Source organism: Phodopus roborovskii, unplaced genomic scaffold (assembly GCF_943737965.1).
Source record: "Phodopus roborovskii unplaced genomic scaffold, PHOROB, whole genome shotgun sequence".
NCBI lineage: Eukaryota > Metazoa > Chordata > Mammalia > Rodentia > Cricetidae > Phodopus > Phodopus roborovskii.
Window position 1 is genome coordinate 5312133 of NW_026126418.1, and position 12019 is coordinate 5324151.

The window sequence follows — 12019 nt, forward strand, 5'->3', positions numbered from 1 at the left end:
TACAGGAGTGTACCAGTATACCCAACCAAGACCCAAGTTCTTAAAGTGGTTTGAGTCCAGTGTATTTAAGATGGCAAGTGAGACTAGCCCCATGTTGTATCTGGAGGGGAGAAGGCCATCCCCACCCCTCTTTTTTTTTTTTTTTTTTAGAAGTGTATAGCCAAGGCTGGAGAGGTGGATCTGCTGTAAAGGGCACACACTTGTGTTGGTTCCCAGCACCCACACCAGGGGCTACAATCTCCTGCAACCTTGTTTCATGGGATCTGACACATATGATGATCTGTGTTGCACCTGTGATCATGTGCACATACTTACACACATGGGGACACACACAAGTAAACATAATAAAAAGTATAAGAATAGATGTATAATTAAAATACTTCTGAAAACAGAATGAACATCACTATTTCTGTAGTGATTTCTGCAATAGTTCCAAAAACCTCCTTGGATCTGTCATCTCACACACAGGAGACCACCTTGCAAACTGTCCATGGTGACAGTTTACACACACACACACACACACACACACAGAGAGAGAGAGAGAGAGAGAGAGAGAGGTGCATTTATGTTATAGCAGAACCTGTGTTTGAGCACGCAGTAAATGTGAGCTCTAGAGCCCTATGGACAGCTGCCATCAGCAGGGAGTGTGGCAGTGATGCTGGCAGCCATGGTGTCACTTTGGATGTTCTCATCTGGCACCCTGACACTCCCTCCTTTTCCATTTACCTCATGGTGGTGGTTACTCATTTTTTTCTTACTAGCATCAAACAAAAAAAGGCTCAGGAATAACCCTCACGAATCTTCTCAAAGAGCAGATTTATAGATGAAAAATTAAAAATACTACCTCAATTATGTCCACTCCTGTAAAGCATGAGGCAGGGAGGCTATCTTTGACCTTCCATGAATTGTTTGGTATAACTGGTCTTGCCTTTAAGTGCCAAATGGCAAGAGTTTCCACTATGGGGTTGTTTCCTTTTCTATACATATTCTATTAGTTTACATTTGTTGCGAATACATTTATAATGTGAATTGACTCATCAAATGAATGAACTTATGGCAAATATTGTACCCATTTTAAAGATGGGAAAACTGAAGGTCAGAAATAAGAACTACTGGTAATCTCTACAGGGAAGAAAATCATTGTATATTCATTCACATGTGTGCTTTTGGACATCATCGTTGAGGGGAGGGTATATGGCATGCATCATATGTGTGAGTGCTGAAGGCATAGGTAAATGGAAGAAAGCTCATGGTATTTTATCCATATGTGACTCATAGATGAATCTAATAAAGGTGGGGTTGATTGAGTTTAAGGTCAAAGTCGTAAGTGCTAGTAAAGTTAAGATGTCCTTCTGTGCATTTTCACTTTCACTTCACATGATAGCGTATCGTGAGTACCATAGAGATCATGTGAGTAACTCTATCCAGGTTAATCCCCTGAATTTACAGAGGAGGAGACTGAGACTAGAATAGCAAATGTTTTGCAAATCCTATTATTGAAGAAGGTGGCCTTCTTCAATTTTTTTTTACTTCTAACACCAATTACTTCCACTCCTGCAGGTGCCTGGAACTACCAGTTCTCTGGGGCCAGAGATGGTCCCAGACTTGGTGGTGCTGAGGCCGGCTGGGGAGACTCCCACTGGCAAACCAGGAAAGACAGCAAGATGGCAGACACTCTTCAGAGAGTCTTATGTTCTTTCTGAAGCTTCAAGTTGTGACTCTGTCTGAGCTCTCTGACTTTTCCATCTGTCCTTCACAGGCCAGTGCAGCAGTGACCTTTTCCAGTCCACACACAATGTCATTGTCAAGACTGAACAAACAGGTGAGTGGTGAGAGGCAGAGGGAGCCAACTTGGCCAGGCAAAGCCCTGGGGAGAAAAAAAGGAGGGAGAACGGGAGGAAAGTTAGCAGGGAACCCATGGAGGTCACTTCCCTGCCTCTAAGGCACCACCTCGCCATAAGCTTCTTCCTTGCCAAGGGACAAATGACCACCGATTTTGTCTAATGTGTAGATGGATGGTGAGCCATCCTTCCATCAGTCACAACACTGTCCAGACACAAGGCCAGTAGCAGGGTTAAAACAGACTCTGAAGTGGATTTCCTTCTCAGAAAGAGTGAAGCTGGGTTCAGAAAAGCAAGGGGAAGGAAATCTTTATTCTCCCTCTCCATTTGGGTGAGCTTCACAAGGAGGGAGCCACTGTCTTGATGTGGCAGGTAGCATCGTCTCTGGGCCCTAGTGGAGAGCCCAAGTCTTATGAACATATTTTTACTTGAAAGATCCTTTCCTGGGCTCTGAAAAAAGTTTCTAATTTCATAACGCCTACATTCATTTTTGTTCTCTTTCCTCTGTCCCCCAAACTTCATGGGCACAAAAAGACTACACAGGTGCCACTGCTCCTGGGTCACTCCCTATGTCCACATCACGTAGATTATATGCCACGTGGGCTGAATAAGTTTGCCTCAGGTATCCCTGAGGGTTGCGTGCTAGTCACCAAGGGCAGAATTTGACCTGGGGGTGGATTTTGAGTCACTTGGCACCAAAATTAGCCCATGCAGTTATTTACTCTTTTATAAGGGCCCTGGTCTACCATTATTAAAGAAAGAAAATAGCTGCCAAACATGTTAATTAGGCCTTCCTAGGCCTGCCCTTTTACTTGGATGGTCTATGTTTTGTAGGTTTGCCCAGGCTTTGCAGACAGACCAGGATTTGGCTTAGAAGATGGTCTTGGCCTTACATATAGCCTTACCTCAAGGGTCAGGGTGACATTGGAGAGGCCCCAAAGAAAATGATAATCCTCCTTGACCATCCAGACTTTCTTGTGTTGCCAGTTCAGAAAAGTTGAGCTCAAGGGTGGAGAAGGTCCACCCTGGGAATAGGGGAGAGGAGGCTCACAGAGGGGCCAACACCCCCAAACCTCTTTAGAGGTTGTTTTTAGAGACAACAACAGATGTACAAGGTGACCCAATAAGGACAGAAGGTGTAACCCCAAGAGATTGGGCTTAGAGTGTCCAAACATGTAGCTATGAGTTCAAATACCAGCTAAATCCCCATGTTGTAAACAGAAGGACTTAGCCAGTGAGTCAGGCTTTATATCATTTATGCTATAAAAACAAAACAGAGCTCAGCCAGTGGCATGTCATCATGGCCCTCACATATGGAACCTGGATATTGGGGAAGCCAAAGCAGCCCAGATTGGGGGCCAAAAGCTTGATGCCAGGGAAAAGGCAAGAGCATCAAGCTCTTGGCCAGCCTGCAAAGAGAATGCTTGTTTTGGAAGCTGGCCTGGTTCTGGCTATTGTGTGGGAGTTGGGCTCACTTGGGGCAGGTGGAGGGAGTTTCCTTCTAATCAGCAATCTGAAGAGTGTGTCTCACTCCAGCTAACTCCTGAAACATGGCATTTAGGAGAAGCCTGGAGGGAGGGGCTCATTTCTGCTTCTCCCAGAGAAGCACACCCCTAAAAAGCTGTGTGACTTGGTAATATTTTCCCCTTCTCCTGAGTTTTGAGACTTTATATCACTCCTTAAGCTACTTGGAGAAAACCTAGACAGCAATGGCTATCACTCTTCTTAAGGGAAGCCACTAAGAAGTTCAGCAGCAAACAAATCATGAGAAAACTAGCCAGGTTTTTCTAAAAGAAACACCATCAGTTCCCTACCACCCTCAGAAAGAAGAATGCTTATAAATCCCTTATTATACATTTGTTCATCCCCAACAAAGCTTTCCCTCCATTCCAGAGTAAATTTAGTCTGATGATTGTGTGGTTGGAGTGAGGTCAAATGAGGTCAAGCAAGGCTGGAACAATTTCTGGAAGAATGGAGTATTGGTCTAGGATAAGATTTTATAGCCTGGAAATGTAATTAAGTGTGTATCACAAGGTTAGATCCATAACAAAGCTATTCTCATGATGCTGGGAGAAAACCAGGCTGATTATCTCTATAAAGTAGCACATAGGTGAAGTAGATTCTAGAGTCTCACTCCTCTTGGCTGCCCCCTCTCCCCACCAACCCTATGAGCTTCTTAGATGAGCAGACACTTGAATATGAATTCTTTAACCTGGAGAGAGCAACTGTTGACCTTTACTACTTTCTGTTCCTTGCAGATCCTTCCATTATGAACACATGGAAAGAAGAAAACTATCTCTATGACCCCAGCTATGGTAGCACAGTAGGTAACTAACTCCCTGACCCCCGAAGGCCCTTTTGCATGCTCGCCCTGCAGCAGTGTTGTATCATGAGGAGGGTCTCTCAGTATCACCCACCCCACCCCACCCTTTTTGTTTGTTTGTTTCCTGCAGATCTGATGGACAGTAAAACTTTCTGCCGGGCCCAAATCTCCATGACAACCTCCAGTCACCTTCCAGTTGGTAAGTTGTCGAGACATGGACTGGGTTTGCCTCCTGCCTGTGTTTACTAATTATCAATAAAACTTACCACTACCTACATTTCTACTTTGCTGGAATCTTTCTCACTGAAAAGCTAGGGAATGAACTGAGTTGTCATCTGAATGAGTAGTTGTGCTTCCCAGACAGTATGTATACACCAAAGATTACCAGCTCACATCCTGCCAGAAGAATTCTACTATGGCACTCTGTGCAACTCTTGAGACAACAAAAGTTTCTTGTGTCTAAATCTATTTATAAACACAAATTTGCTTTGGAAATAAACTTGGTAAAAATTAGTTGTATTTGTTGGAGAGAAGGTTCAATTTAATTTTCAATTGCATCCCAACCATCCATTTTGAATTACATTTGGCTTTAGAGAACAATGAACTCAAAACGCCCATGGACCTGTGGGCATGGTCTGTAGAAACAGTGATTGGGAAGTCTGGACAGCAGCCCTGCACTCATATCTCCCCACCCCCAGCCTGGTTTCCATGCCTAACCTTGATGGCTCATCAGCACTTTGCAGTTAGAGCATCTGCCCTGTGTTTGTCATGTCCTTACCAGTTACATTGGTCACGATTGGATACAACTAGGGGCCATCCACAGTGTTTTGTCAAAGATTATAGCAATGTTGGCACCTTGGGGATTAGGTCTGGGAAGGGGCTTTCAGACAATAGGTACATTTATATGTGTACTATAAGAATTAGCTAAACAAAAGATTTTGTGTGGTTCCTTGACCTGGTTCTTTCTGGACCTCTTTGGGTCTGTGAGGCTGAGACATTATTTGTAAGAGAAGTATTCTTCTCCAGGGATTGACCTTGGGCCGGTGACAGAACTGGAAATTAACAGGGTGTGTGTGTGAAAGAAAGGACGGGCTTAAACAATAATGCCCCCTCTTCTTTTGCTATGGTTGAATGGTGTGGTTGTGTGAACTGAACTAATGAGAGCTTTTAGTCTGAAGTTTTGTTTGGGTCAAGCTCCTTGAATGAGAGGCTGGGAGCTAGTTTAAACACTTTTGGAATTGTGGTTGAGATCTGAAGACAGCCTCCCTAAGCCCCAAGTTTTTAGTGAGCACTCTTGAAATGATCTGTTTAAATCAGGAAGCAAGGCCAGCGTCAGAAAAGTAGTAGTGTTATCTGCCACTGTGGAGCAGCAGCGTGTCTGGGTAATTTCCTGTGGCAGTTGTTGCCACCTGGAAAAGACTACCAGCTTCAGGGCTGAAGAAAGCACCCAAGTCACCCACTAGTTTCCACTCTAGCTTCCTGTCCTGTCACCTTCCCTTCCCCGTCTTTCCTGTTGGGTCTTTAATGTGGTGAAGTGTTCCAACTAAGGATCAGGTCATAGTAACTGCTCCCTGAAAGCTTCCAGGAAGTCATGGCCCTCTTGCTGCAAATGCAGGTCTGCCTTCCCCTTTAGAGCAGGGGCTCAAGGCAGCAGTTTATCCTGCAGGCTGTAACAGCAGGGAACTTCTGCCTCCTCTATCCACCTACTGTGGCTTTAGATGGCCTTTAAAATGAGCTTCATGAATCTGTCCTCCTCACCTCTGCCCCACCATCCCCAGTCTCCATTCCCCATTAGTGCCCTTCCTGATGTAACAGGCTTGAAAATGAGACGAATAATCCAAGCCTTCTGTCTTTTTTTACTTTTAAATCAATGTGGTGTCTGCAGTTGATAGATTCTTTGGCTTTTGGGTCTGGTAGGATATTAATTGCAACCTTATATGAGTCAGTCCCTTCCAGAATAGTTTAATCTCTACTGGATGAGGCCAGAATGCCCCCAAAGACCTTTGCCATCTGTCCTCATCTTGCTATCCAGGTTCCTATGAAATAGGATGCAGTTAAACATCTTTCTATGTTTTCATGCAAGTTCAAGCTGAGCTAAGGTGAGGCTCTGTGTCAACTGATGGTCTCCTTGATAGTGCAGATGGGGAAGCCGGCTTTGTTTTGATTTTTTTTTTTCCCTTCATCTGCCCATTTCATAAAATGGCTGCCACTAGTGTTCTGATCTACTCGATAGTCCCAAGGCCAGTCATGCCAACTCAGGCTTGATGTGTTTATCTACTGACTTGCTAAGCCTCAAGCTAGGGTGGCACGGTCTATTAGGACGCTAAAATTTGTATATCCCGTAAAGAAATGTCTCACAGCTGACTCATATGCAAATACATCTAATCTCTGCTTTCTTGCGAAGCAGCTAGGCTAAAAGCATAGGCTCCCACTTATATTGTAAGCCTGGAACTTGTTACTGCTTCTGCCTGGACCCCACAGGACACCTTGACTCCAAGTGTCTGAGAGAAAAACAAGAGAAAGCCAGGCTGGACAACCTCTGCAGAGCTAGCCATTATTTTATCAAAATAAATCACTTGACCACGTGGCTCATTTCAAAGGTCTGGCTTTTGTTTTGTGGCTGTGGGGAGTACGAGGGGGTGGGAGCAAGGCAGTTGTACTAAATGTATTAAATGAGCTCTTAGATCAAAAGGCTTTAGAGCTAAGGCTGGTAGGTTTTTTGTGGCTTCCTCTACATGTTGGTAGGAGAAGAATGCCTGGAAGAAACATTCGTCTTTTGTCCTGGATTCTTTATTCTCCCATGTGTGGATGGGAACATGGAGACTCTATGCACATGCATGTGTGAGTGTGCATGCATGTATATGTGTGTGGTCCATCTTGAGGGAAAGGCTGACATCTCAAAGAGAATTAACCCAGTTGTTTAACCTAGAGTCCATGAACCCCCTAAGTGGGCCAGGGACCCCAGGAATTGCTAACCAAATTTCATTAGTGTAACACATTTTCTGGGGGCAGAACATTTATGTGTTCATCCAACTCTCAAAGATAGCATAACCCCAAAGTAGATAGATTCTGTGTCAGGCTGAAGCCCCCATGCACTGAGAAAGGCCAGTGTGCCAAGATACTATTATGTTTTTCCGAAGCCATCCTTGGCTCTGAAATCATGGCCCATTCCCTTCTGGATCTCATTGGGAAATGAGCTTTGCTTGTGGCCTGCTGGGTAGAAGCTATTCTTTGTCTCCAGAACAACGTGGCCCTGTCAGGGTGATGTATCATTGGGAAACCGGGGTGGGTGCCAGACCTTTCTCAATGTCCTCATGTCCTGGTGGGGTGTTGCAACCTTGGCCTGTGAACTGCAGGGGGCCAAGAGAAGTGTTCTTTCCAGTTCTATGTATTGGTCCATTTGCATTTCAGAGAAAACTACATGAGGCCAGGGCCTGCTGGCATCAATGCCAGGAGAGAAATTTTTACTCGGAATGGGGAGTTTTTCTTTTATTTAATCCCTCTTCTCATCCCACCATGGCTTTTGAGAAACAACTGGGGATGTGGAAGTGTGAAAAGCTCAAGGATGGATGGATGGGTGAGTGGGCTCATTCATTGGGAAGTATAGAACCGGTACACTGTGAAGACACTGAGGAAGTGGATTGACTCCTGGAAAGACGTTTGAGAAGTGTGTTGTGTGAGCAAGATCCTCCCTTAAGTAAAGTGTTATGAGCAAAGTTTCTGGATTTAACTATTGGTATTTACAGCCAGGCTCTACTTTCAGGCTGGTTCTTGGATCCTCCATTGAAGCAAACCCAACCTTGTAGGGTTTTTGTATGAATTATATAATAGCACCTACCTCATATCATTATTGTATGGATGATATAAGATAAGCCATGGGAAATGTTTAGTATTGTGCCTGGTACATAGCCAGAACTCAATAAGTAGGAGTTACTTTTCTTAGCTATTTCATCTATCATTTTACTTTTGGTGGTGCTGAGTATCAAGCCAGCCCAGGGCTTTCCTCATATGAGTGCTCTAACCCTGAGCCACAGCCCTAGTCACTTTAATTTTGTGGCACATAGACTCTTTTTGAATAGCACCTTCCCTTTGTCACATGCATGCCTAGTCCCCTCCCTGTGCACACAGTGTTGATGAGTCTAGAATGCTCTTGAAAGCCTTGATGGGGATCCCTATGTTAGGAAGTTCTGCTATGTCACAAGAAGAGGCATGTCTTGCTTAATTCCTTTAAAGGACTGACTTGTGTTTAGGGGACTATTTCGTATCAAAATTGGATAGCTGTTGATTATGGGGCTTAGGGTGGTATCACCAATGGTCCACATAACACCTGAAGTATCCTTGAACATATACAAACACAGAGACACACAGACAGACACAGACACACAGACACTCTTTCTTTCTTCCTCTCTCTCTCTCTCTCTCTCTCACACACACACACACACACACATACACACACACCTGTGGGAGGGTCATTAAGTTGTTAGTTTTCCTTTCCTTTACAAGTTTTTTGAAGATGTATTTACTTTAATTTATGCACATGAGTGTTTTGCCTGCACATATACATGTGTATCATGGGTGTGCCTGGTAACTGTGGCAATCAGAGGAAGGCTTCAGATCCCCAGGAACCAGAGTTACAGATAGTTGTGAACCACCATGTGGGTTCTGGGAATCAAATGCAAATCCTCTGCAAGAGCAAAAAGTGTTTTTAACTGCTGAGCTACATCTCCAGTCCCTTCTTCTTCTTTAAAAATAAATTAATCCATAATACTAATGTATTCATGAGCCATGCTGTGACATTATCATATATATATATCATGCTGATATATGATGATATATATATATATATATCAATATGATTTGATTATCATATATATATATATGATAACCAAATCAGACTTGGTAGCTAGCTAGCATGCTCATCTCTTAAATGTTCATTGTCTCAGTGCTGGGAGCCTTAGGACTTCTTGGTTCTAGTTCTTTGTAATCTATGCAATAAATCACCAGACATTGTATTTTTATTCTATTGCCTGGTAGACAATTGACCTTATTCCTCCAGGGTATCTGCTTTTGTGGCATGTCATCCAGTCTCCTGATGTTCCTCTCATCCCCTTTTGATCTCTAGCCTTCACCATTCAACTTTTTGTTTTGCTGGGATTAACCTTTCTACCTGTCATATATGACTGAGAACATCAGTGTTTTAGTTTTCTTTCTTTCTTTCTCTCTTTCTCTCTGTTTTTTTGAATTTTCACATCATAGATCTGCCTCTGTCTTCTTTTCTATGGAGACAGTGAAATGATTACCATAAAGAGTCATTTGTTAAACTAATCTGTGTTTCCATAGTCCACTGTGGCCCTCTGTGCTGAGCTCAGGCCACTCAATGGCCCCTTTGTCAAGGTGATTAAAATGTAACTTTGCATGCCAAAAAATGGCACTCCTCTGGCTTAAATGATACCTTTCTTTGTTATGAGTGTTTACATTTTTGTATTATGTTATAAAAACATCCTTTAGATGACCTAAATCTTTCCATGGCTTACCATGTCTCTCAGGAGAAGCAGAACAAAGTCCTTTCAGAACTTTCTGTAAGGCATTAATGATCAGAACTTCAGTTCCTATCTCTGCCCCTTGTTCACATCTACTGGCTTCTTTCTGTGCTGTGTAAACACTTAATGCACAGTGACCGGAGGCCCTTTGCTCTTACTGTCTTCCTTTATGCTAAGTTTGTCCCTAGGTTTTCTGAGTGGCCACTTTGCCCACATCCCATTGGTCCCTTTATCACAGAAGTCTTCTTTGACTTTGTTGGATTAAGTTGCAAACTTTGACCCTCATTTCTACCCTGCCTCATTTTCCCCATAGCATGTATCCTCAGTTTTGGCACTGCTACATAGCCGGATAGTGAAGGTATGGAGTGGGTAATCAGGGAACAGCGACTAAGTGTGTAGTAAGAACAATACTTGCATGAGGTGTTAAACTGAGGTGCTTTCATTCTTCTCCTTAGCAGAGTCACCTGATATGAAAAAGGAACAAGACCACCCTGTAAAGTCCCACACCAAAAAGCACAGTAAGTTGCCTGGCAGTATTGTTTCTATCCCCATTCATTTACCACTAAAGGGGGCACCACTAAAGTGACTCCCAACACGGCTGTTTACAGAAGTGGGGCATCCTGGGAATTTCTCCCTCATCTTAGTTTCTCTAAAACTAGGACACTTCAGTGGATAAGAACTTGTGGACAGAAGGTTAAAGATTCCCCTTTGTACAATCAGCACCCTTTGCTAAAGGGTGGGGGTTTTGGGACCATTTTCCTGTAGTTTTTTTTTTTTTTTTAATTTTCCTTTTCCCCTCCTGTCAGATCGACAAGTTTCTTGTCTAAATAAATCCTGAAGATCATTTAAAATAAAAAAAAAAAAAAGATTTCCCTTTGTCTAGGAGAGCCCAGGAGGGGGCAAGGATCAAGGTGGAGAGGAGGGGTTGAGATGCATCACTCTTTCTTTGGAGGAGGTCTTTTCCCAAGAGATGACTGCTGGGTGGAATAACTGAACCAAGCGAGATATTAGACAAATGGCTGAGGACTGCTGTCTGAAGTAAGCCTAGGCCATTTGTGAATGGTAATTAGAAAAAGAAAGCTCGGACTGGATTACATGATTAACACCAATTCTTTAGTCCTGGCTTTGCCAGGAGTTCATTATGCCACATTGGTTCCCCATGCCTTGATTATACTAGTTGTTTGTTCTAAAATGACTATTTGGTGATTCTGCATCTCAAGGAAGAAGTTGTAACTCCACATTCTCTCTCTCTCTCCTGTCCTCTGATTTGGGCCATTAATAAATCCTTGTGTCTTGCTTTTCATCAGACCCAAGAGGGACTCACTTATGGGAGTTCATTCGAGACATTCTCCTGAGCCCAGACAAGAACCCAGGGCTGATCAAATGGGAAGACCGTTCAGAAGGTATCTTCAGGTTCCTGAAGTCAGAGGCTGTGGCTCAGCTGTGGGGGAAAAAGAAGAACAACAGTAGTATGACCTACGAGAAACTCAGCCGGGCCATGAGGTGAGCAACTTCACGTTCTTCTAATGGCAAGGCCCCAAGGGCAGGCACTCCCTGCAATGCTCAGATTGAATGGGCACCTTACCCATCTCCTTCTTACAGATACTACTACAAACGAGAAATTCTGGAACGTGTGGATGGGCGACGGCTGGTCTATAAATTTGGGAAGAATGCTCGTGGATGGAGAGAAAATGAGAACTGAGGCTGCCAACCCTTGGGACACAAACCAAAAACACAGCATATGGATTAAAATCAATGAAGAACTGGACGTAAATATTTCAAAGACTGCTTTTCAGTGATATTTATGTACCATGAAGGGACAAAAACGATCTGCTTCTGTTGGGAAGAACAGACACTACAGTTGATAAAAGAAAAAAAATATTTTGTTACTTTGAAGTATGTCCTATGTGGGGAACAAACGTACACAGTTTTCTGTGAACTATGAAGCTGTATGTGGTTGTGATTTGCTATTGCCTCTGTTGTGATATTCTTTTCTACTCCAAGAACAACAGGGCCTGTAGCCTTGTGTTTCTTGCTAAGAGGAAGGGAAAAGAAATAAGAGGGCATTAAATGTTTTCATATACAAAATGATTTAGAAAAAAAGGTGATGTGTTCTCTGCACATAAGCATCCATGTGACCTCCTCAAGAGAAATGGGATTTTTTGGAGGGCAAAGTTCAAGGTCTCAGATTGATGGGATCAACCCTAAGGATGCTGGGAAATTTAGCCTGACTTAGGAGACAGTGAATAGACAATGGGAACTTCCATAATCCAGAGTGGCCTATAATCATTGCATGATTACATACTGGGAATGTT

The 12019-nt window shown here is 43.3% G+C and overlaps 1 protein-coding gene across 1 annotated transcript in view; it reads left to right on the plus strand.

The window, feature by feature from the left end:
* The window catches only part of Ehf (ETS homologous factor), a 37550-nt gene extending 25755 nt beyond the window's left edge, over positions 1-11795 (plus strand). Inside the window, exons 4-9 of the mRNA XM_051184090.1 lie at positions 1760-1822; positions 4100-4168; positions 4295-4363; positions 10160-10222; positions 11012-11207; positions 11307-11795. Coding sequence (XP_051040047.1) covers positions 1760-1822; positions 4100-4168; positions 4295-4363; positions 10160-10222; positions 11012-11207; positions 11307-11406 — 560 coding nt within the window. The 3' untranslated portion in view covers positions 11407-11795. The remainder of the gene's footprint in view (positions 1-1759; positions 1823-4099; positions 4169-4294; positions 4364-10159; positions 10223-11011; positions 11208-11306) is intronic.
* The last annotated feature ends 224 nt before the right edge of the window (positions 11796-12019 follow it).